General features: G+C 26.2%; 4 protein-coding genes across 4 annotated transcripts; 2 read left to right on the top strand and 2 right to left on the bottom strand.

The window, feature by feature from the left end:
• Positions 1-1186: 1186 nt before the first annotated feature.
• LOC145844792 (uncharacterized) lies at positions 1187-4177 on the bottom strand. The gene is made up of 4 exons (XM_082952213.1): positions 3926-4177; positions 2721-2865; positions 2280-2389; positions 1187-1498 (listed from the first exon to the last, which is right to left on the bottom strand). Exons 1-4 carry the CDS (start codon positions 4175-4177, stop codon positions 1187-1189), a joined length of 819 nt encoding a protein of 272 aa, XP_082808339.1.
• A 2023-nt stretch (positions 4178-6200) lies between these two features.
• On the bottom strand, positions 6201-7369 carry LOC145844556 (gastrotropin-like). The gene is made up of 3 exons (XM_082951954.1): positions 7297-7369; positions 6774-6946; positions 6201-6341 (listed from the first exon to the last, which is right to left on the bottom strand). Exons 1-3 carry the CDS (start codon positions 7367-7369, stop codon positions 6201-6203), a joined length of 387 nt encoding a protein of 128 aa, XP_082808080.1.
• Positions 7370-10103: 2734 nt separating this feature from the next.
• Positions 10104-11253, top strand: LOC145844499 (gastrotropin-like). The gene is made up of 3 exons (XM_082951899.1): positions 10104-10176; positions 10537-10709; positions 11113-11253. Exons 1-3 carry the CDS (start codon positions 10104-10106, stop codon positions 11251-11253), a joined length of 387 nt encoding a protein of 128 aa, XP_082808025.1.
• Positions 11254-13520: 2267 nt separating this feature from the next.
• On the top strand, positions 13521-18444 carry LOC145844791 (uncharacterized). The gene is made up of 4 exons (XM_082952212.1): positions 13521-13772; positions 16765-16909; positions 17259-17368; positions 18133-18444. Exons 1-4 carry the CDS (start codon positions 13521-13523, stop codon positions 18442-18444), a joined length of 819 nt encoding a protein of 272 aa, XP_082808338.1.
• The last annotated feature ends 7610 nt before the right edge of the window (positions 18445-26054 follow it).

Below are 26054 nucleotides of genomic sequence, written 5' to 3'. Positions count from 1 at the left end.
AACTTTTTATGAATTTTACTGAAAAGTAATATAAAATCTAACCTAGTAGAAAAAAAAAATATATATATTTACTTATTTGTGTACTGTTTTCTATATTCTATTTGATTTTTATAGATATAGAACTAACTTTATCAAATGTACTTCAGTAAGTATTTGTTTTAAGCATAAAACCAGTGGTTGGCAGCATTTTGTATGTAAAAAGGGCCGGTTTCACTACAATGTGGCTGGATTTGTTAGGTTTATAGGGAAAAAGTCATTCGTGAGTCACCGTTAATATGATTTTTAATATTATACTAGAATTTACAAGCAAGGTTTTTATGAAAAAACATTTAAAGAGCGCAAATATTTACTAAAAGTCAAGTGAAGTGTAAGTTTTTAATAGGTATAAGCTAAGTTTTATTTTAAACAATTGTTTTTGTTACAAAAATGACATTACGGACATGAGGCTTCTTAATAAGTACTTTTAAGTTTTCAAATCAAATGTAATATTAACTTTTATGTGTAAAAACTAATGAATTACCGGATCCGGATGTAACCGATTTTTTATGCATTGATCCGGTTTTTGATTTGAGAAAATTGTTGGGTAGTTCATTAGTTATTGAAGATAATACGACTAAAATGCTATAAGTTAGTATTTTTTTTTTGTATTAAAACGGTTAAATATTTAATAAATAAATATGTTTTCACCGATTAGTATTCTTACAAGTTAGTAGCTTTTGCGCTAAAAAAAAAATCATAAGTAATTAAAAAAAAGTTTCTGATCCATTCGGTAAATATTAAAACATGTAATTTGTTAGGCTGTGCATTTAACATTTGAACCTATTTAGAGTTTTTGTAATAAGAACAAGGAACTATTTTTAACAACAAATGATATATTTTATCAATACAGTGTAATTGAAAAAATGCACCTATTGAAAACAGGTAGTTACGAGAAAGACTAATTTTGTTATTAATTTTTTTAATTTTATGATAAATTTGGTTTTAAAAAATAAACTTATACTGTAAATTTTGTAAACAATAGCAATTTTAAACTTAAATAAGTATTATTTATAAAAGTTTTATAATTTTTTTATTTATAATTTAAAACTAAATGTTTATTTATATAAAAAGCATTAAATACATAATAAAAATTTAGTTATTAATTAATATTTTAGATAAAAAATATTATGTTAATTCAGCAATTTAATTAGCTAAATGAATTCAATACTGATTTTACATTGTCTACGCAATTAAAAACCACATCAGGATCATTATAAACAAAATTAATCAGTTTGTACCCTCCAAAAGCCAACACTCCGAGTAGAACTCCTCCTAAAACCATGCCTTCGCGCTGCGCTTTCAACAAAAACTTGTCTGTTTCCATCAGTTCCTTGAGAATTGCGCCTTTCTTGTTTTTGTGTGGAAACGGCGTGTCTGGGACTGGCACCCCTAAAAACTCGCACAGTGGCTTCCAACCTTTTTTGAAGTCCACAATGTGAAGTTTGTCTTTTGGAGCTTTCTGTGTATGATTATGTTGAGTGTTTTTTTTATAGGTTTTGGAAAAGTAAAAAGCTTTATTTAGATATTATTAAATATTCGTAATTGCATCGAATAATTGTTATAAAATTCTATTTTATATAACAAGTAGAATCAGTGAAAAATTTAAACTGATACATATTGGTTAAGGACGTTAAGCAGTCTACTATGCAATTTGAAAATGATCATAATTTTTATTACTAACATTTTAAGAGGTAAACTAAAACAAAACAGTTTCAATTTTAAATATTTCTAAACACCTGTTTTTTTGAAAAATTACTGCAATAAACTAATGGAGAATGAGAGTGTTAGTTTATACTATGTATTATTTATAAAAAAAAAAGATTTACATTAGATATTTAAAACAAAAACAAAAAAAAATTAAGTTTGAATACCGAATAATAAATACTTAGTTCTTAAACCTTTAAAAATAAGTAAGAGTTTAAGTAGAGAGTTTAATTAATACTTTTAACTTAATAAAAAAATCAATTAAGAGATCAACTGGTTAAATACATAAGTAAAAAGTTTTTGTACTAAGTGACCAGCAATAAAAATTAAAAATTGTTGCATAAAACTACAATAAGTTATAACTTTTATAAAGCCTCTCTATTATGATTTATTTAAAATTGTTCTTTTTTTTAAACCTTAGTTTTTAATAAAACAACCATGTAATGGGAAACAACAACTTTTAATCTACACTTTGTAAACGATGCCTTAATTATTTATAAGTAAGAACAAATAACAGTATACAATGACAAACAAACCTCAAGAACATAAGCATTGTGTTTTCTGTATGACTGTCTACATAAAAGTTCACTGTACTTACAACCACCGAACCAATACTGTGTGAAATTTATTCCAAAACAAATCTTTGCTAGAAAAAAGTTAATTAAATTATTTTACTAAAATAAGCAATCTAAAAAGCATATATTGCTTTTTAACGAAACTTTTAGGTAAAGTCAAATGATAAAAGCGGTAAAAGACAAAATTATCTTATCCTGCGGTTCCTTTTACACAAATTCTGGATTTCAAAGGTATTAAGTAAAAAAAAATTAAATAAAGTTTTAGGTTAAAAAATTGCTTATGTTTAATTTTACATAATACATTCTTCAAGTGTACCAAAAAAAATCATGTTTGTTAAGTTTTTGATTATTTACTAATTTACTTTACAGCTAATTTGATTGTTTTAAGTAAATGAGAAAAACCTAATTTAAGACCATAACGATTCATGAGCCACAGTCTTGGTGAGATCATCATTATAAGTGTAACTAAAGGATGAGTGTTTGTTTGAAGCTGGTTGTCGAAGCTTTTAAACCATTCATCTTCAGTAGCACGTTGTCCAAATATTATCTAAACAGTTTTTGTACTAATTTATAAAATGAAATTCTAAACATTTCCATTGAAAAGTGTATTTCAAAGTATATATCAAGTAACTTAAGGGTGTAATAAAGCTTTAAAACAGAAAACATCGGCGAAAATCTGCATGGCAGAAGCTTGGACTTTTGTTTGCCATGAGACAAGCTCAAGTTTAACAAAAGGGTTGATCATGCCAGTTCGATCATCAGACCACAAGTTTCGGTAGACTGAGACCGGTTTCGTCCTTATTAGGACTCATCAGTCAGTCACAACCGCAAAAATTGCGGTTGTCAACCTACAAACGGTATATGATGCTTTCACATAAAGCTACCATTTGCTGGCAATGATATGTGACGTCAGAATTGTCTTTGCCGTGCAACGTTTAAAACATTGTCCACTAGGCAAGACATCTGGTACGCTCGTTTTATAACGATCAACAGAAAACATCAGCGAAAGTCTGTTTTCTGTTGATCGTTCTAAAACGAGCGTACCAGATGTCTTGCCTAGTGGACAATGTTTTAAACGTTGCACGGCAAAGACAATTCTGACGTCACAGATCATTGCCAGCAAATGGTAGCTTTATGTGAAATCATCATATACCGTTTGTAGATTGACAACTGCAAGTTTTGCAGTTGTGACTGACTGATGAGTCCTAATAAGGACGAAACCGGTCTCAATCTACCGAAACTTGTGGTCTGATAATCGAATTGGCATAATCTACCCTTTTGTAAAGCTTTAAAAATAAGATTTGTTTGTCGTAATACAATAAAAACAAATATTTTAAATTATCTATATCTCCCGTTAAAGTAGAAAATAACTGTGCTAAAAAATAACTTTCTATAGTGGACGATACTGCATCTTAAAGTGGAAATTACGTTTTCAAGGACTAAATTTCTTATTTATCTTTTATGGCAAATTTACAAAAATTACTCAGAGAGTTAGTAGAACTTTTATTATGAAGAACCTATAGTATCTAGAATTATTTTGTGTTTTTTTTAATTTAATAAAAGCAAAGTACTCTTTTTTACATAAAAATTAAAAATTTTAAATCTACTTTAGCATCAGGGAATGCTTCGTGAATATCTTCCCAAAAAACACAACCAGGTACGTCCATTATTGCATCAACATCTTCAAACATCCTTCGAAAATCTTCAACTGATCCACCTTGGTCGAAAATCTTTTGCCACTCGTCTCCAAGATAAACATAGTTTTCAATGTAGTCATAACATTTAAAACCTAGCTCGGTCAGAGCTGCATTAATGGTTTTAGTTCCAGTTTTTGGGAAACCAGCGTATATAACTTTCATGATTGCTATGTACTTTTAATTTAATGAGCGCCTATTACAAAGTATAATTAACTATTTGTTTTAAAAATTTAAATTTTTATATTAAATCAAGCTATAAAGCCATTTCACAATATGATATGTACTCAGAACAAAGTTTAAAATTAAAGCTGACTACAAAATAGATAAGAAATGTTTTACAATGCTTATTAGATTGAATGTACAAGTCCAAAAGGTTATAACTTTAAAAGAAAAAAACGCTTTTAAGCATATGTCTTTAAATTTTATACACTTTAAGATTATGCATTGCATTTATTTCCATATATCTTTTTAAACTAAAATTTTTATAATATTAACTGCAATCTGTCTTCATGATATACACAACTTTATCAAAACATACTTTTTATCATCTTTTATAACAAATGTTGTCTTATACTAAAATTTTTTTACTGATAAAGTTGTACACCTGGAAGCTTATCAATACACTACTTCTTCTCATAACATGTTAAACTAGTTTTCTTCAAAAAAACTTAAAACTGGTTTTAAAAAAGTTACTAACAGCTTGACTTTTAGAAAATTATTTTAGTTATTTTATATAAACTTTCTAACACTATATATAAAATATATAAGAACGTTATGTAATTTCATTGAGTTGCTCTTAATTTGACTTTGCTAAAATGACTAATCAAAGAATTTTCATTGCAATATTATTGAGTTCAAAACCATTTTTAATAAAATACTTTACTTTGCAATGTTTACTTTTCTTTCTCTCTCAATTCACTGTTGTACTTTATTTGTTTTGTCAAAATTTAAATGAAATTTTAAATAAGTTTTGTTAAAAAAAAAAAGATTTAACAGTTTAAAATTTAAGTAAAACTAAACTTTATAATAAACAATTTATTTGTTTTGTGTTTTTCTTGTTGTTTTAATCTTATTTCTATTACTTTTGCTATTATTATTTTTTTATATTCTAAAAATCATATGAGTTTGAAGGTTTTAAAATCATAAATAATTAAAAAATGTTTGTTACTGTTATGTTATATCACGTATAAAAAGGTGAATAACTTGTTACGTAATAGCAGTTAACTATTATATTACTCCTGAATTTTATTAAATTAGCTCTCCTAAACAATTTTAGTAAACAATGACCGTTTTCACTCAAATTCTTGTAGTATTGTTTATAATGAAAAAAATTAATTTGCTTATTTTAAACATATAAAAAAAAAAGTTCTATTAATTTGTTGCAACTTTACTTTGATAACCTTTAAAGTTTTTTTTTTGCATATGAGAAAACTGTTTGATTAATATATTTTAAAATGTTTTGTAGTGCGACAGGTTAGTACAAACTAACTAAATTTTTTGTATTTACGCAGCTAACACCATACTTCTCTAAAACTTTATACAATTTTTTATTTATCAAAAAGAGCCGGAAGTATATTTCAATTTAGTCAAAACTTTATACTTATATTATTTGTTGTCAATAAAAATTTCATTCTCTTTATTAAAATTTTTCAAACTACATTTTAACTTTAGTCAAAGCAAAGGTTAAAAGTTAATGTGTTAATAGCAACGTTTTAGTTTTAAGAAATATAATACTAGTACTGATTTTAATAATATACAGTAGTATTAATCTCAATTACTTTTTTTGATCATATGTTTTTTGCTACAATTAGTAGTTTATTACAATTACTAATTATTAGTTTACAATTAGCAATTAAAGAACATTTTATTATTCATTAAAAAAGTGAATTTAGTAGGTAAAGCAAATAACTTATTTTTTTTTTATAAATAAAACCTAATCCTAATCAATCGATGTTTTACACTTTGTTGAAAATCTAGTTATTTAAAAATATATCCTAATTTTCATATTTACATAGACGAGTAGTAGGAGTTGATAATGCCTTGTGCATTTTGCGTTGATCGATATTACTTAAATTAATTCTAATATTATCACAAGTTTTGTTCCTAATTTCAGAGTATATACTCAAACAAGTTTTCAGGCATTATGAATAGTTTATTGATTACAAACGATTTTTTTCAAATAATTTTATTGTGGCTTGGACACGCGGGACATGGTGTGCCCGTTGTAAGTAATTTTCTCATGCAGTTTTCCACCGGACATTTCCAGTTGCAGCAGATAGTTGCTTCCTTTGCACACAACTTTACCCCCATCTATTTCTGGTTTCACCTACAATATTGAAAACTATAACACTGTTAACTTTTGTTTTTGTTTTTTTACAAAAAAAAATCGCTTTTTATTTTTAATACAAATGTTTAAGAATAATTCCTAGTATATAAAGCTTCAAAGCATTTTTGCATTAGTAAGTGTCGATTCTTCGTACATATGTTTTGAACAGTTAAAAGTTTAAGTTCTATTTTTCCATACTGTCTATACTTAGTATATATACTTTTCTTTTCTTAATCGATTTTTGCTATCAATATATGACTAACAACATATTTTAAAAGTATCAGAATGATGTTATATAAATTTAGGAGAAATAAAAGTTGCTTTTTCCTAAAATAATTCCTAAAAAGAATTTTGTTTTTGTTTTGTAATCATTGTCATGCTTTTAGAATAGTTTTTAATTGTCGTACAAAATATAGTTTACAAATGTCATACCGTAACTTTTTCTCCCTTGATATTCTCAAGTTCACAATCTTTACCAATGGTCAGGGTGTTAGTGACAGTTTTGTATGGGCGAACTCTTGACATAATAATATTGTCACCACTCTTGCTTATTTCTGTCACTACGTTCACATTGCGTCCTTTCTCGATGTACTCATCTGGAACACCTAACGGTAAAAAATACTTTTTGTTTATATAATTTTAGTACTATTAAAATTTTTATTTGCATATAAGGTATAAAAAACATTTAAAAGATATAAAACTAAGATAATAAGAATTAAACTGATATCAGTAAGTAATAACTTTTATTATTTGAAAAAAATATTTTTTTTTTGATTAAATTAACGTTTTAACTTATAAAGTTATAAGAAAATAAGAAAGTTTTTTTTAAATAAAGTAAACTATCTATGAAGTAAAACAGTTCGTAAAAAATATAAATATCAATAAACTACTGTTACGATATTTAGTTTTCAGAAACTACATCGACACAAACAATATTTACAATCACAATACAAACCTACTCCCTTCATAAAACCGTCATAATTATCTCTCGACTCAACAACAAATTTTCCGACAAAAGCATCAACCATCTTGAAGTCTGATTATTGTACTATTTAGTTACTAATAGTATTAGTTTGCTTTAGTTATTTATTTTTATTTATTAAAATAATTTAATAAATTTAAACTAGTTTATACATTGAGCTTGACTATATGCTTAAACTTATAACTTAAAAATAGCAACTAGAAATTCAAATTAAACATTTAACAGTATACTTCAAAAAATACTATTTTTTTAGTTTTAGTTTGTGCAGCTGCAAAAATACTACTTACATCTAGATTCTAATTAGTACTTTGACAAGGCTTTGAAAGTTTGAATGATAAAATTATAAAATGGATGTACTATATATACTAAAGCGAAAGTAAATTTTACAGTAATTTTCCATTACCTACTTGTTTACACAAGATTTATCAGTAGACACAGGACGTTTACTTTTATATAACACAACTAAGAAATGAAGGTTGTTGCTCTTAAACATACTATTTCAAAGAGAAACAAGCAACGTCTGTGGAAGTAGTACAAGATGTACGAGTATGATAAGTAAATTTTTTGACAGCAATTACTGACAGTTATATTACACAAAAACATTTTCTTGTTAGATTAAACAAAGCATTAATGTTTAAAAGTGGATTTTTTTTTTTGGATTCAAACAGTACTTTTTCAACAAAGTAAATACGCTTTGTTTTTCAAGCACAAACACGTCGGGAATAAAAAAAAGTTTTAATTAGTTTAAGTAACCTGGATAAGAGGTTAAGAGGTATCTGTGGTATGTGACTCGATAAATGAAAGGTTCTTCGTGCACAACGTCCTAGAACAAATTTTTTTAGCATTTTTTTGTCGTTCAATATACTATAAACTATAGCCATTAAATATATTTAAAAACATACGGAAGGTACAATATGTATATATTATTCTTTTTTTCATACTAAAAAAGATTCTATATCATTATCAACCAGATTATAATTAAATCAGAAATAGTCTTACGAGCAAAAAAATAGTTTAAAGCTTTAATAATAATCGATTGGAAACTTTACTTTGCATAATTTACTCTATTTTCTTTAGGCTTTCAAGTTACCAAAGTTAATTATTAGGATAGATTAGAATCTAGATTGATAAAAAGTATTCCTAAAAACATTAAGCATATTTTTTATTATTTTAAAATCAGTTTGTTTAGTAAAATTAAACACTGTAAATATTTAAATAGCAAAGTTTTACTTCAATAGTAATTATTAAGTTAACGTTTATTCGTCTTATGCTAGCTATTTCTAAAACTACAAACAAATTAATATCCTAAAAGTATATTTTGACATCATATATCACTTAAATACAGTTAAGTCTAAAAAGTTGTATTCTATTTCAAAGAATATTAAATGTATTTATAAAAAAAGTTAAATCTATTTACTCGAAATCAAAATTTTGTTGAAGCAAGAAGCTGAAAAGTTTTAATCTAATATTTTCTAACTATAAACCAATTGTGAACTAGCATTACATACATTTTTATGCACATTGTAAGAAAATTACTTTACGTCGTGGTGTGAGTGCTTTATACAAAAGATAAAAATTAATCAGAAAACTTAATAAACTTATATATCGATATTGTAAGTTCTATATGTTGTGTAATAACTTTAACTTTAGCATTTTTACTTTTAATTATGTGATTAAAAACTGTATTTTTAATAGAAAAACTGTTTATTGTTTATATTCAAGATTGTTATAAAATAACTACTGGGCTATACACAATAAATAGTTTAAAATTGAAATTTAATACATACTTTAAACCTTTTTAAAACTTTTATCTTTTATATTATTGTGATAAATTATCTTAAAATTTTGATCTTAAATTCTTAATAAGTACATAAATAAGTGAATGACTAGTGAAAATGATTAAAAAAAAAGTTTAACATTATTTAACTTGTTAATAATTTTATTTTTCGTTTATAGCTAAAATAGCATAGTATTTATAAATAAAAACAATTGAAGAATAATAATATTAGTTATAGTTGTAAATTTTTTATATACTAAGTTGTCTACTACTGTATATAGCTATTCCAAAAACTGAGACCCATTAATTTATACAATTACTGTTTGAATACTAAAACTGAATTAATTTCTTTTTTTTTGATACTTTAAGGTAATGAATTTTAGTTAAGTATATGCTATTTTGATATGTTATGTATGCACAATTTTTACTTGCATTAATAGGTCTAATACTTTTTGTTTTAGATATTGATAACCACCGTTAATACACATATTATTGTTATAAAACTTTAAACTTAAACTACGTACTTTAAAGTTTCGCTTTATTCCTTAAAATGTTGTTGGTAGAAAAATATAACTAAAGTAATTTTAAAAAGTACTTATCCGCTTTTTTTTCATGTTAGAAAGATAACGACTGTGTAAACACTGTAACAGATATGTAACGGAAAAATACTAAAAGTTTTAGCTCTTTAAGTATAAAAGGACAAGTGATTTCAAAACTACATCATTTAATGTTGAAACTTTACAAGGTTAACTAAAATAAAAAGGTAAGTCTTATTTAATCTTTGGTAGATGTTTTTGCTTTACTATTAATTTACTTATTCAACTTATTGAACAAGGTGTTGTAGCTATTTTTAAAACTAGCTATAAAAAGCAATAAGGCGATAGATAATAAAAAACAAACAACATTTAACTAAATTACTAATTCATTTTTGATTTACTAAAGTATATTAAACATGTTCTTTTATAATGACCACAAAACACTGATGACGCTATTTTTTTTCAAGATGGTTGATGCTTTTGTCGGAAAATTTGTTGTTGAGTCGAGAGATAATTATGACGGTTTTATGAAGGGAGTAGGTTTGTATTGTAATCGTAAATATTGTTTGTGTTGATGTAGTTTCTGAAAACTAAATATCGAAACAATAGTTTATTAATATTTATATTTTTTACTAACTGTTTTACTTCAAAGATAGTTTTCTTTATTTAATAAAAAAAAAATTGTTTTCATTGTAATTTTCTAAGACAAAACGTTGATTCAAGCAACAATAATGTTTTTATTAAAGTAATAAAAGAAAGTACTTTATAAAACCAGTTTAATTAAAATTTTCTTAGTTTTAACACTTTATAATGTTATAAAAAACGTTAAACGAAATTTAATAAAAAGTTATAAGTAATAGTACTATAATTAGATAAATAAAATTGTTTTTTTACTGGTAGGTGTTCCAGATGAGTACATCGAAAAAGGACGCAATGTGAACGTAGTGACTGAAATAAGCAAGAGTGGTGACAATATTATAATGTCAAGAGTTCGCCCATACAAAACTGTCACCAACACCCTGACCATTGGTAAAGATTGTGAACTTGAGAATATCAAGGGAGAAAAAGTTACGGTAAGATTTTTGTTTGAATGCTTTAATAAAAAGTATTTAAACATTTAAAACTATTATAAAGTCATTGCATTGTTTACAAACAGCAACAAAAATCATTTCAAAGCAGTTTCTATTTCTTCTAAATTTGTATGACCCAATTCTAATACTTTAAGAATATATTATTAGCCATATATTGAGAGCTAAAAGAATTAAGAAATGTAAAAATGTATATACTAAATATAGACAGTATGGAGCAATAGAACTTAGACTTTTAAACCATTGTTTTTTTGATTAGTAATTGTTGACTTTTCTTACATATATTTTAAACAGTTAAAGTTACTTATATTAAGAATTATTGTTAAAAATATGGGAATTTTTGTTTGTAAAACACAAATACAAAAGTTAACAGTTTTCAATATTTTAGGTGAAACCAGAAATAGATGGGGGTAAAGTTGTGTGCAAAGGAAGCAACTATCTGCTGCAACTGGAAATGTCCGGTGGAAAACTGCATGAGAAAATTACTTACAACGGGCACACCATGTCCCGCGTGTCCAAGCCACAGTAAAATTATTTGAAAAAATCGTTTGTAATCAATAAACTATTCATAATGCTTGTGAACTTGTTTGAGTATGTATTCTGACTTCTAGAAATAGAAATTGTGGTAATATTAAAACTAGTTTAAGTAATATCGATCAACGCAAAATACACAAGGCATTATTTACCTCTACTAATTGTCTATGTAAATATGAAAATTTAGAGATAATGTTAATTAGTTACATTTTCAACAAAATGTGGAAAATCGATGGATTAGGTTTTATTTACTAAAAAAAATTTAGTTACTTGCTTTACAAAGTTAAATCACAATTTTCGTGAATAATAAAATACTTTTTAATTCTGATCAAAAATTAATTTCGGTGAAAAGTATTCTGTTTTTATGAACAAAACTTGTGATATTAATAAAATTAATTCAAATAATATTGACCGATGCAAGAGTGAATTATTTTTTAATTTACTTAAAAAATAATTCAATAATATTATATACTAATATATTTAGAAAATGTCACAAATCAACTGATTAGGTTTTACCTACTAGAAAAAATTAAATTTATATGCATTAATTACTTCAATAAATCTTTGATTGTTATTAATACCTATTAACACTTAAATTGTTCAGAAAAATTTGTTAAAAAAAACATAGTACTTAAAATTCTAAACTTATGTATAACGTTGAAATCAGAATAAGTTTTATCTTTCTTAACACTTAACCCTTGCCATTAATACATAAAGTTTTCACATTTGCTATAACTCAAGTTAAGATAAGTTTAAAAATAAAAATTTAAAAAGATAATGGAGTTTTTATCGACAACAAGTAATATAAGTATAAAGTTATTTTTCACTAAATTCAAACATACTTCCGACTCTTTTTGATAAATAAAATAAATAATTGTATAAAGTTTTAGATAAGCATGGTGTTAGTTGTGTAAGCATAAAAAAGTCAGCTAGTTTGTAATAACTTGTCGCACTACAAAAGATTTAAAAGTATATTAATCAAACAATGTTCTCAGACGCTTAAATAAGAAAACTTTAAAGATTATCATAATAAAATCTTAATAAAATATTAAAATTATTGTTTAAATATGTTTGAAACAAGCAAATGTTTTTTTGCATTCAAAACAAAACTACAAGAATTTGAATAAAAACTGTTATTGTTTACTGAAGTTGTTTATAACAGCTAATTCAATTCAAATTCACGAATAATTGATGGTTAACTGCTATCACGTAACTAGTTATTCACCTTTTTATTTAAGATAAAACATTTACAAATATTATTCATTTATAGTTTTAAATACGTCGAGTTTATATAATCTTATTTATAATAATTCACTCTTCTTTTAATACTTAAAATAGCAAAACTAATTAAAAAAATATATAATAATAAGAAAAACATATAAATAAAAATTCTATTATTAAAAAATTAAGTTTTACTTAATTTTTAAACTATTAAAGTATTTTTACAAATATTAAACTAATTGAAATTCTATTTTAATTTTGACAAAGCAAACAGTAAACAGTAAATAAAGAGAGAAAGAAATGTGAACATAGCAAAGTAAATTATTTACCAATAGTAGCTTTGAACTCAAAAATATTGCAATAAAGTTTCTTTGTTCAGTCATTTAAACAAAGTCAAAATAGTGATAAGTTAATGAGATTAAATTAAAGTTTTCACGTATTTAATATAAGATAATAGAAAGTTTAGATAGACAATAAAAACAGTTTCTTAAAAACCAAGTTGGTAACTTATTTAAAACCAGCAAAGACTATTTAAGTTTTAGTTTTATAGAAAGCAAGTTCAACATTACCTGAGAAGAATTTATGCATTAATGTAGCTATTTGATGTATAATTTATTGGTATAAGTTTTAGCAAAAGATAAAACTTGTTTTTAAAGATGATGAAAAGTGTGTTTATCCTCAAGTTAATTTCATTATGAACATAGATTGCAGTTAAAATTTCAAATATTTTATAAAAAAAAATTGTAAATGGCTACAATGTAAATCAAATATGTATAAAGTTTTATAACGTATGTTTAAAACTGTTTTTTCTTTTAAAATTATAACCTTTAGCCGTAGTACATTCAATCTAAAAATTACTATAAAAACAATTTTTTCTTTTTTATAGTCAGCTTTCATTTTAAACTTTGTTCTGAGTACATATAATATTATGAAATGGCTTTATAGCTTGATTAAAAACAAAGATTTAAATAGATTATTTATATCAAATAATTAATTAAAATTTATTTTAGGCGCTTATCAACTTAGTAGTACATAGCAACCATGAAAGTTATATACGCTGGTTTTCCGAAAACAGGAACTAAAACCATCAATGCAGCTCTGACTGAGCTAGGTTTTAAATGTTATGACTACATTGAAAACTATGTTTATCTTGGGGACGAGTGGCAAAAGATTTTCGACCAAGGTGGATCAGTTGAAGATTTTCGAAGGATGTTTGAAGATGTTGATGCAATAATGGACGTACCTGGTTGTGTTTTTTGGGAAGATATACACGAAGCATTCCCTGAAGCTAAAGTAAATAAAAATTTAGTTTTTTATGTAAAAAAAACTATTATTTTGCTTTCATTAAATTAAAAAAAAACTTATGAAGTACATATGCTTTACCTTCTTCATTATAATTTTAAAAAAGAAGTTAAAAACTCTCTGAGTGTTGTAAGTTTGCCATAAACAGTGAGAAAAAAGTATTTAAAATTAGTAATGGCTAATTTTAGAGACAATATCGTCCACTTTTAGGAAGTAATTATGTAGTCCTAGAGGACCTGAGGTAGGAACTACCTTTAATTGGGGGAAGTCCCCTTTTTGTGCTAAACACTTAGCGCGTTTAGCTTTGAGATTTTTACTGAATTTACCTTACTCATTAGGTTTAACTTAGTAGTTAATAAGTATGTAATAAGCTTAATATATATAATTTTTTTAATGAAGTGAGTTTATTCAAAACGTGATGTTAATGTGAAAATTAGGAAGTAGAAATGATAAAGCAGCTAATAAATCAGTTGAATAAAACTGCGAATATAAACACAACAAATAAAAACAAAGTTCTACAAATAGAAATGTTCTTAAAGTGTTTAAAATCTTAAATACTAAAATAGTTCTTACTAATAAAAGTACTAATAATACAGAGTCTTCATATATATCGTGCTTCATGAACAACGATGGTTAAACTAAGCACAATATAACACAATAACGCAAATAAGCATCAAGATCTTATAGAACGAAAATAATAAAAAAGTTCTTATAATAATTTCGTGTGCGTCTCGCACGGTCTTATGGCTTAACTGAGCAGATTACAATACAGTAATACAAATAAACATAAAGTTCTTATAAAATGACAATCATAACAAAGTTCTTAAATTCAATCAGTGTCTTAAGTTCTTAAAATTAGTGTGCTTTTTGCACGATCTTATGGCTAACTGAGCCAAAAACAAAAATAACGAACAACATATCGAGCTGCGCGTAGTGCACGAGCTACAGGCTAATGAGCATTATAACTAGTGATGTACCGGACCCGGATCCGGACTTTTTTTTCAAGTTAGAATCCGGCCGGAACCGGACCCGGACTTTTTTTTCAAATTAGAATCCGGCCGGAACCGGATCCAGACTTTTTTTTCAAATTAGAATCCGGCCGGAACCGGATCCGGACTTTTTTTTCAAATTAGAATCCGGCCGGATCCGGATATCAGACAAAAATGGCAATATCCGGCCGGACCCGGACCCGGATAGTGAGTCCGGTACATCACTAGTATAAACTAGCCTGAGTCAGAATGAGAAAAAAAAAGAACTTTAATCTAATAATAAGTAGAACAGCTAGCCACAAGGTTTAAAAATTTAGGTTTTATTTACAACTAAAAATCTGAAATCAAGTTCTTGAACCAAATATACTAGAAAATTACCAAATATTGAAAACTGGATAAGCTCAAACTCATTCAAAATTTAAAAGAAAACTAGCCTGAACTTTTTAAAAAAACTAAACTAGCTTTGAGGCAGTCCAAGATTTCCTAACATTCCTAAAATTTTTCAAACTAGCAGAGTTGCCACTGTTTTAGTCAATAAAACTAGCTAGAGTGAGTATAAACAAGCCTGAGTCAGAATGAGGTTTTAAAAAACTGAAAAAATTACTTTAATCTAATAATCAGTAGAACAGCTAGTAAAGGTTGACAATTTGGTAGTAAAGTTGTGGACTGATTGTGGTACACTTTACTTATTAGTACTACCGATCATCATTAAATCCTACCTTATTTAATTAATATCTAACAAATACTAAATTCTAACTGAGACTACTTTCTATAATCAGACACGACAGTTTTGAGTGATGAATCTTTTATATAAAATACAACAAGAAATACTAGCATATACAAAATTATTAATTACTTTGGTAACACTTTAAAAACTGGAAGCTATTTAAATCTATATCAAAAGACTTAAAACAATAAACTAAAAATTAAATAAAAATTTTAGTAAACAAGATACTGTAAAATTTTTAATAAACTATTTAAACTATAAACCTGGCTTAAATATTAAAACAATAAAACACCAGTTGAAATATTCACTTATCACAAAATTTCACAAAAAAGTTCAAGATATTTTGTTGCTTCAAGCTGCACACCAAACTAACTAACTGCTTACATATAAACTGCCTGTCGTGTTCTGATGTTTTGTTGCATCAGTATTTAGTTTGAAACATTTCGTCATATGATTCTCATTGGCTCGTACATTCAACCGTATTAACTCTAAATATTCTCTGAGCTCAACTTTAACCAATAAATTATGCAAGTATTCATTCTAAAGTTTTCAATTTTACCACAAATGTAAAGAGTTGCATTTCTGAAATGTTTATTTCAAAGTTTAAATGTAAACAAATGTAAATTAGTCACGTGTACAAAATGAGCCAATCACGGTAGGTGTTTAATTTTAACTGACAAAAATGACTCTTATTAATTTACACAGGGTTTGTTTTTGAAAAAATACTTTTCAGTATGCTCTTTTCTACTAACTAGATCCGGGTCCGGACTTTTTTTTCAAATTAGAATCCGGCCGGAACCGGATCCGGACTTTTTTTTCAAATTAGAATCCGACCGGAACCGGATCCGGACTTTTTTTTCAAATTAGGGTCCGGCCGGATCCGGATATCAGATAAAAATGGCTATCCGGCCGGACCCGGACCCAGATAGTGAGTCCGGTACATCACTAATTATAACAAACATTTTTAAAGTTTTGTTGTGTAATTTGATATAAAATCGTCTAACGTCCCTTTGCGGTCATTTAAAATACAACAAAATGCATATTTTGTTACAGTTATATATATTTTTTTGCGTAAATTACTTTTTCTACAGATAAGCGATATATCTCCCTGGAAATATTTGTTTTTTATGTATTACTACGCACACAATTTTTTTGTTTACAAAAAGTTTAAATATACCCTTAAGTTATTTGAAATATACTTTTAAACACACTTTTCAATGAAAATATGTAGAATTTGATTTTCTAAATTAGTACAAAAACTGTTTAGATAATATTTGGACAACGTGCTACTGAAGATGAATGGTTTAAAAGTTTTGACAAACAGCTTCAAGTTCAAACCCATCCTTTAGTTACACTTATAATGATGATCTCACCAAGACTGTGGCTCATGAATCGTTATGGTCTTAAAATAGGTTTTTTTTAAATATTTTATTTAAGGCAATTAACTTAGATAAAGCAAGTAAGTAAATGGTACAAAATTTAATAAATACTATTCATTCATGTTTTACACTCCATAAATTTTTTATGTCAAACTGAACATAAGCTGTTTTTTTAACATAAATCTTTTTTTTACTTCATACCTTTAAAAACTAGTACTACTTTTAAAAAGAAGCGCAGGATAAATTATTTTTGTCTTTTACTGCTTTTATCGTTTGACTTTACGAAATACTTTTGTTTAAACAAGACATGTGATTTGTAGATAGTTTCTTTTAGTTAAAAGGCTCAATTAAGTTTATTAAACTATTATTTACATATTATAAGGAAAGATTTGTTTTGGAATAAATTTCACACAGCATTGGTTCGGTGGTTGTAAGTACAGTGAACTTTTATGTAGACAGTCATACAGAAAACACAATGCCTATGTTCTTGAGGTTTGTTTGTCATTGTATACTGTTATTTGTTCTTACTTATAAATAATTAAGGCATCGTTTACAAAGTGTAGATTAAAAGTTGTTGTTTCCCATTACATGGTTGTTTTATTAAAAACTAAGGTTTAAAAAAAAGAACAATTTTAAATAAATCATAATAGAGAGGCTTTATAAAAGTTATAACTTATTGTAGTTTTATGCAACAATTTTTAATTTTATGTTCTTGAGGTTTGTTTGTCATTGTATACTGTTATTTGTTCTTATTTATTGCGTATAAAAGGAATCCTTTAAAGTAGGTTAAAATAAAAGGATGGTTTCTTACTATATAGTTGTTTTAATTAACTATTAATATTTTTAATAAAAACATGAAAGTTTTAAATAAATTATATTAGTAGGCTTTTATAAAAGTTGAAACTTATTTCAGTCTCATCCTAGAACTTTTGAAGTTTTGTAATATAAACTTACACTGTCATTCGGCTCTAATTTGTTTTAGTTGGTTGTAGTGAAATACTAGAAAAAAATCACCTTAATTTACCTTTCAAAATGTTAAATATTAAAGATATAATAATTTTTTAAGTAATTAGTAGACCGCTTTACGTCCTTAACTTATATGTATTAGTTTTTTTTTTCTGTGTTTCAATTTCTTATAAAAAGTAGAATCTTATAATAAACACATGATGTAATAAGGAATGTTTATTATTAAGTTAAACAAAGCTTTTTACTTTTCCAAAACCTATAAAAAAAGCACTCAACATAATCATACACAGAAAGCTCCAAAAGACAAACTTCACATTGTGGACTTCAAAAAAGGTTGGAAGCCACTGTGCGAGTTTTTAGGGGTGCCAGTCCCAGACACGCCGTTTCCACACAAAAACAAGAAAGGCGCAATTCTCAAGGAACTGATGGAAACAGACAAGTTTTTGTTGAAAGCGCAGCGCGAAGGCATGGTTTTAGGAGGAGTTCTACTCGGAGTGTTGGCTTTCGGAGGATACAAACTGATTAATTTTGTTTATAATGATCCTAATATGGTTTTTAATTGCGTAGAAAACGTAAGATCAGTGGTGAATTCATTTAGATGATTAAATTGCTGAATTAAAAGAGTTTATTTTGAAACTACGATTTGATAACTATACTTTTTATATAGTCAATAATCTTATAGATTTTTAGGTAAGAAAATCCTGTTTATACATTTAGTTTCATAGTTTCAAAATCTACACAATTTTTAACATATAGAGTCCTGTGTTCAGTTTGCATGTCAATAATAGTACTCGTGCAACCCTGATCTGGAATTAAAAACATCCAATTTATGGCAACTATGATAACTACTAATATTTTACTTTGTATATAATATTCACTTATTTAACAAAGTTTTTAAAACAAAGTTAATTTAACAGAATAGTTACACAAAGTAAAAAATTGATCTTATCTAAATATCAAGTATTTTATTTTTATATAATTCTAAAAAGCTGATTTTTTTTGCTGTGTAATATGATGATTTATATTAGTAAGTTAAAAACGCAATTAAAACTTATAAGTAATAATTAGTTGCTGCAAGACCTGATCATTTTACAATTTAAATGCATAATTAATTTTTTTAGTTTAAAATTAATATACTTAAAAAAAACACACTAAAAATCCTAAAAACTAAAAATTGTTTAGACATCAAAGTTATGTTTACTTTAAGTTTCAAAAAGATTTTCTTCACTATTGATTTATATCTTTTCATTTTAAGTGAGTCTTTCTACAACTTTTTTCTAGAATTACATAGTATCAATATGTATACTTAAAATGTAATGTATTTACTTTTTAATTTAAATTAAAAATACTCAGCTAACCTTTTACCGAAAAAATGAAAACTTAAATTGATTAAAATATTAAGTTATAAACACTAGAGTTACTATTTAAATTACAATTATTTGAGATGTAACGTAATGAATTCTGTTTAAACTATATGTTTTAATTAATTTGAACAGTACAAATAAAAATTTTAGAAATGTGGCTTTGAAGAGTTTGCTAAAAATTTTACTTTTGATTTATATTTTTGATTTAAAGCAGTTTTAAAATGCAAAATAAACACAAAATTTTTGTAAACAAAGAATATACAAAAAGTAGTTTTCAAATAAAGCTATAGAAGTTTAACGTCTGGTCCACGATATCATATTCTAATTTTAAGTTGATATTAATAACTTAGATAATAATCATAAAATTTAACCTTCTTTTCATTTGAAAATGTTTTTTGTTTTAAATAGTTTGGTTTAAAATCATTGACAAATTAATAAATTTAAAACATTAGTTTAAGAATTAAGTTTTAAAGCTCAAAAGTTACTTTAAGAAAAAAAATAATTTTTTTATTACTTAGAATTTTGATTACTTATTTTTTCAATTTACTTTGAAAGTAAAATTCGTAAAACATATTTAAAAGACATGAAACTTAATAAAAACGAAACTTAGGTACTAGTATATTGAGAACTTGTTGCTGAGGATCTCAATGGTTTGACTTACTTTACTTTTACTAAAATTAGTAGTTGGTTATGTTGAAGTATAAAACTACAGTGCTTCCTCGCTAATCCGGCCAAGTTGGGCAAGATTTTTTTGAAAATACGGCCGGATTTGCCTTTGGCCGGATAAGAACAAAATATCGCTTTTTTTACAAATTATCTACCTTAGTTATATTATGAATGTATATAACAAAACATATTATAGAATTTCTGTTAATTTAATTTATTTTACTTTATTCAAAGAAAAAAGAATTAAAATAGACAAAACTAAACGAAACAAAATTTTATAAGTTCAAAATTAATGGAAAAAAACTACACTGTTACACTTTAACTAAATTAAGATTAAAAAAAAAGAAAGAAAGAATGGAAGATTGTTTTACAGTGCTTTCTCGTTTCTTAGCAGAAAACTCACGAAATTTGATGAGTTTTTACACATCTTCAGGTGTGATTTCTGGTTGGCAACTATAGTAAGCTAAGTAATCGTCCATTTTCTGCATGGCTTCAGCATAAGAAAATGGACACTTAGAAGGCTGGGAAACACAAATTTCATCTTCAACAACTTCAACAGCCTCTTTTATGTTATCCCCAGTAACCAGTTCAACAATTCCTTGCTCGTCCATATGCTCATATCCAGGACCATCGCAGCTCATCCATCTTTGAATATCATCTTTAAATACTTTTTCGAAATAAAATGAAATTAAACGCTAAAAACGCTAAAGTAAATAAGTCGACTTCTCGACTAAAACCGGCCGGATTAGCGAAGAACCGGATTAGCGAGGACCGGTTTAGCGAGGAAGCACTGTATTACTAAATTTAACAGCTCTTAAAATTATTAAAAAAGTACTACATCTTAAATGATATTAAAAAAAGTAGACTTTCCTTTTAATTCTAATTAGAAAAGATATTCAATTTTTTCCATTTTTTGTACTCAGTTTTTATATTTGCTTTTTCTACTTATAACATTTTTCAGATCCTTTTTCAGATAAATTTTTTTACAATTAGCTTATTATTTTTTATTTTTTTAAGATTTAACTGTCCAATTTTTAACTTTCTAAAGCATTTAAATACGGAAACTTATTTTACTTAATTTGATAACCTACTTTTTTTTCTGTTAAATTTTGTTAAATAGTTATATAAACTCTACCGTTTATTTCTTTATAGTTTTTTTTAATCTTTTGTAAAGTCTTTTATTTTTTATAATGATGATTTACATTTACAAGCAAAATGTAAATTTCACAGTATTACCCTGTAAAGATGCATCTGTAAATTACGTATCTACCTAGATTTTCGAATTTAAACTTAAGTTTATTTTAATTTAAAATCATCATAAATTATAGTTGTTCATTGTTTTGAATGATTAGTTCTTTTGGTATTTATAACCATTCTAATGTTTAAAAAAATAACTAAATAACAACAGCACTAAGGGTATGAGATTGAAATTATAAAAAAAACTAAAATGTATTTTTTAATTATTGCACATTTTAAAATTTGCAACTAATAAAACTAATCTGAAAACAAAAGAAAATACAATATTTCACAAGTAATCAAGTATAAATACTTGAAAAAAAAGCTCTATAATATTGTAACGGATCACTTTTGCACAAGGACACTTTTGTACAAAGGGTCACTTTTGCACGAGTGGAAAATTTTGCACGGCGCCTTTTTTGCAAGAGGGCTCACTTGTACACGGCGACTCTTTTGCACGGCGTCACTTTTGTACAAAGTACGTGCTTAAAGAGATACGCAACCGCGTTTGTTACGCCTTAAGTACGTGTAAAGTACGCACTATCTCTTGAAATAAACGAAACAGAAAAATATTATAATGTATTTTTTCGCGGGTGCGTACTTTACGTGAGTGCAAGCTTAACGCGGGTGTTTACCTCTTTCAGTGCAAAAGTGACACCGTGCAAAAGTGACCCTGCGTGTAAAAGTGACGCCGTGCAAAAACGTACTCGTGTAAAAGTGTCCGTTTGTGCAAAAATTACACCCTTCAATAAAATAGTTAAACTTATATTCAGTTTTTAAATTCTGAAATTTTTAGTATATACTATTTTTTTTGTACATTAATCACAAAACTATTTACCTAAAGAATTAAAAAGTGATGTTAAACTATAATAATAATATCAATTAATAAAGCATGTGGTGTACGATTCGATGACAGAAAGATTTTTTCGTACCAGGTTCTTAAACCGAACTTTTTAAGCGCTTTTTTTATCGTTTAATAAAAAATACTATTATTAATACTTTCTAAAATAATATCTTAGTACTTAATATTTTTTTAAGTTGATTGAAAAAGTATTAACATGCTTAAACAGTATAAATTTTGATATTTAACTATAGAGTTTAGAACAAATAAATAGGACATAGTAATCTATCCACTAATAGGAGATTGATAATTAATAATTTATTATTTTAGAGAAAAAAGCAATTACTCAGTTTCACCGCAGAGTGGATTTTCAAATTGTAAATCTTATTCAAATAGAAAATTTGATATTGATTAAGTTCAAACTTATATGTCAAGAAAATTTATTTTGTTAGTATGTTGTCTTAAGTTTAAAAAGTTTACCGATCAATAAAGTTAAGTAATCTTGATCTTAGAATCTAAACATAGAAATAAAAGTGTAAAAACCTGTAAACTGAATTTATTTATACTAAATTTAAGTGTAAACCTAAATTTGATATTTTAACTAATATTTCCCTCCGACAAAATTTCTCAAAAACTATCACTAATCACCTTCAACCCTTTTTTTGCTGTTCATCATCAACTCCAGAGTATCTAGTGTAAGTTTCAAATCATTAACTTATGGCTCTCCTGTAGCCTCTTTGCTGCTTAAAGCCCCCAAGGGGGCTACTTCGTTCCACCTTCGAAAACCCTGACCTAAAGTCTACTAAATTAATTTTATATTAATCTCAGAACTTTTGTAAAATATATTCTTTCATGTTTTTTAGCTCAATAGTTCAAATAAAACTTTTAGTCTATTTTTTTTTGTAAACCTTAAGCAATTAAAACTATAAATTTACATTATTATAAAACAAACACAAAAAAACTAGTTGTCGAACCTTATTAATTATACTGTGAAACTCATAAAACTTGTTTAAACTTGCTGTGTGTTTAATTTAAGTATTGTAATAAAACTCATAAAAAAATCAAATAAATAACTAAATATTTGTTCAATTTAAAGTTAAAAGCAGTAATACATACTAGTTTCTAGGTTATTTAACTAAAATTTTTAAAAGTTTTGAAAAGAGTAGATACAAACAACATAAGTAAAATAGTAGGAAGTTTTCTTATGAAACTTAAACGACTGTACGAGTAAACTTTAAATAAAACCGTCAATCCTAGAGCCCTTTTGTGACAAGCTCATTGTGAAATTATAATGTTTGGTTTTTGCATTTTGAAAAGTTGTTTATCTTTAACACAATCACTTTTATCACAGGGCAACTGAGGTCAGGAATTACTGGTCTTAGTTTTATTTATTTGACAAAGAAATATTCTGTCGCGAAGCCAACAAGAAATATTCTGTCGCGAAGAAACTAATAGTCGAACCTTATTAATTATACTGTAAAACTCATGAAACTCGTTTAAACTTGCTGTGTGTTTAATTTGAGCATTGTAATAAAACCCATAAAATTATAAAATAAAGAAAAAAATATTTTTTAACTATAACTTAAATGTAATTATAGATTCAAATTGCTAGGTTATTTAACTAAAAATATTTGAAGTCTTGAAGAGAGTAAACACAAGTAAAATAGTAGGAAATTTTCGTATGAATTTAAACGACTTTGTAAGTAAACTTTAAATAAAACCGTCAATCTAACAGCCCTTTTTTGACAAGCTCATTGTGAAATTATAATCAATTGTCTAGTGTTTGGTTTTTGCCTTTTGAAAAGTAGTTTAGCTTTAACGCAGTTAATATATCACAGGTTCAACTGAGGCTAGGAATTGCTGGTCTTAATTTTATTTATTTAACAAAAATAATATTCTGTCGTGAAGCCACAATTTAAACTACGTTGATTTCGTAACCTTATTTAAATAACTCAAGGTTAAGAAAAAAAAAAAATTTAAAAGTGTTTGCATTTTCCGACTTTCACAAATAAGTTTTTAGTTGCATTTGTTCATTGTTTGAAATAATAATTTTACAACATATTCTTTTTAAAGTATAAATGTTTTGTCTTAACCATTTAAACTTTAAATCACAACACAAGAGTTTTCAGTAATTTAGTTTTATTTTATTAAGTTTTAAATGATACTATTTTTGCTTTTAACATATTAAAAGTACGCTGTTGATACAGAGTGACCTAAAAGATTAGTGCTCTTAAATTTATTTAAGTAATAATTTCAAAAAGTTTTTACCTGTTAGTTTATTAAATCATGAAAAGAAACTTTCATTGTTAAGGTTTGCAACTTGTAGCAATATATCTTAAAACATATGATGTGTTCATTTTTATGCTCTCTAGTGCGTGTAAAATTATCTTGAAAAAGCTATGCTTTTTTTTTTAATACTTAAACTAAACTTTTTACCAAAGTAGTTTAGATTCAACAGTATTTTTCTTGTACAACTATAAACTTATTACAGAACTATACGTCATGTAAATGTTGTTTTCGAAAAGTACTTTTACTTGTATAGAAATGTGTTACAAACTTTAAACAAGACCGTATATTCGATTTTCGTTATATTTAAAATAAAGAAGACAATAACTTAAAAAAAATATATATATTGCAGAGGCAAAAAATATGCAATGTTTGCATTATTTTGATTAAAAATTAACTTTGGTGTTAAATTTTAAAGGTTTTAAAGTATAAATTCTGGATACATTAATACAAAAAAGCCTTGTTTGTCTCAAAATGTTTCTAAACAAAGAATTGTTGTCCTACACATTCCAACAGTTCTATTTAAAAGTTATATTTGTTCTAAACTACTTGGAACAACTGTTGAAGAATAAAACTGTTGTTAAAAATAATTCTAAAAGTTTAAAACTTATTATGTTAAAGTTTATTACGTAAATATAAGTTTAAGATATTTCTTTTATAAAAAAATCACAACAAATATTTAAAAACGATGCTAAAATATCATGCTGCTTCAAATAATTTACTCATATTTTAAAAATAAAAGTATACATGCAGCCGTCCAAAAAGTTAACTTTAATAAAACTAGCTGGTTGCAAACCATTTAATGTTTACTTAATATAAAATATATATAATGTTTGTTGCAATATATTACACAAGTCATTTTTGTTTTACTTGATGAAGTAGACTATAGATTTCACATGAAAAAAAAGACTATTGAAAAAATATTTCTTGAAAGTACTACTTAATTTAAAGCAAGTATTTAAGGTAGTCCTATATTCAAAGTCTGCATGTATTTGTGAATATTTTTATTTGTAAAGTTTCAACTACTAAAAAACAATTACTGCTGCTCATATAACTTAAACTTATAAATTTTTACGTCACAAACATTTCAAACATATTTTAAACAATGTTGCAATATTTTATGTTATGACTTTTAATTATTTTTCTTTATTGTTTTTTTTACAACAGCTTCACTGCACGCGTGGGAACAAAAACAAGAGTCTTAAAAACGCTTTACAACGCATTTTGTCATTCATTGTTTATTCAAATCCCCGTCGCTTTATTCACATCTTGTGTAAACTGGCAAACAAAAAGGCGACTGACAAAAGCAGAGGTGTCGCGGAAGCACTACACAAATCGCTTGAATTCTCTGGTGCTAGGATTAAAGGCGGAATTTTGTGGACTTATAATAATACAGACTGCTTATTTGCCAACTGGCGTGCGTGACAGCTAGTCGTTGGGCAAACATTCTAACCCGAGAGTTTTTGTTATAAGTTTTTTTTTTTCTGCGCTAACTTATTGGTGTTTAGAAAACGCGCTAAGCCTCTTCATGGGAGAAAAAAAGGGGATTGTGAACAAGAAACAATGTTAGGCGCTTGTTTTTGTAAACACATCCAAACGATTAATGGTACTACAATTCAAAATTGTATCAATCAAGTTTCAATTGATTGATTTTAAAAATTTAGCCAAATAGATTCAATTATTTTGTTTTGAATTGTGAATTCAAATGCCAAACTAGTTTTTCAGCGATATGATTTGAGTTGAATGTTTAAATAAAAAGTAATTGAAGTAGAAAACTGCGTATGAGCAGCAGGACGAAGAGAAGTCAATGCAATCAAGC

The sequence above is a fragment of the Thalia democratica genome, chromosome 9 (genome assembly GCF_965202585.1).
Source record: "Thalia democratica chromosome 9, ktThaDemo2.hap1.1, whole genome shotgun sequence".
NCBI classification, from domain to species: domain Eukaryota; kingdom Metazoa; phylum Chordata; class Thaliacea; order Salpida; family Salpidae; genus Thalia; species Thalia democratica.
This window is presented reverse-complemented; position numbering and strand designations above follow the sequence as displayed.

Excerpts from the sequence above, each read along its gene's own strand:
- LOC145844556 (XM_082951954.1), bottom strand. The coding sequence starts at position 7,369 with ATGGTTGATGCTTTTGTCGGAAAATTTGTTGTTGAGTCGAGAGATAAT. Across the intron at positions 6,947-7,296 it reads CGGTTTTATGAAGGGAGTAG|GTGTTCCAGATGAGTACATC; the intron begins GTTTGTATTGTG and ends TTTTACCGTTAG. Across the intron at positions 6,342-6,773 it reads TCAAGGGAGAAAAAGTTACG|GTGAAACCAGAAATAGATGG; the intron begins GTATGACATTTG and ends TCAATATTGTAG.
- LOC145844499 (XM_082951899.1), top strand. The coding sequence starts at position 10,104 with ATGGTTGATGCTTTTGTCGGAAAATTTGTTGTTGAGTCGAGAGATAAT. Across the intron at positions 10,177-10,536 it reads CGGTTTTATGAAGGGAGTAG|GTGTTCCAGATGAGTACATC; the intron begins GTTTGTATTGTA and ends TTTTACTGGTAG. Across the intron at positions 10,710-11,112 it reads TCAAGGGAGAAAAAGTTACG|GTGAAACCAGAAATAGATGG; the intron begins GTAAGATTTTTG and ends TCAATATTTTAG.
- LOC145844792 (XM_082952213.1), bottom strand. The coding sequence starts at position 4,177 with ATGAAAGTTATATACGCTGGTTTCCCAAAAACTGGAACTAAAACCATT. Across the intron at positions 2,390-2,720 it reads TCGTTATGGTCTTAAATTAG|CAAAGATTTGTTTTGGAATA; the intron begins GTTTTTCTCATT and ends ACTTTTTTCTAG. Across the intron at positions 1,499-2,279 it reads ACAATGCTTATGTTCTTGAG|AAAGCTCCAAAAGACAAACT; the intron begins GTTTGTTTGTCA and ends AATCATACACAG.
- LOC145844791 (XM_082952212.1), top strand. The coding sequence starts at position 13,521 with ATGAAAGTTATATACGCTGGTTTTCCGAAAACAGGAACTAAAACCATC. Across the intron at positions 16,910-17,258 it reads TCGTTATGGTCTTAAAATAG|GAAAGATTTGTTTTGGAATA; the intron begins GTTTTTTTTAAA and ends ACATATTATAAG. Across the intron at positions 17,369-18,132 it reads ACAATGCCTATGTTCTTGAG|AAAGCTCCAAAAGACAAACT; the intron begins GTTTGTTTGTCA and ends AATCATACACAG.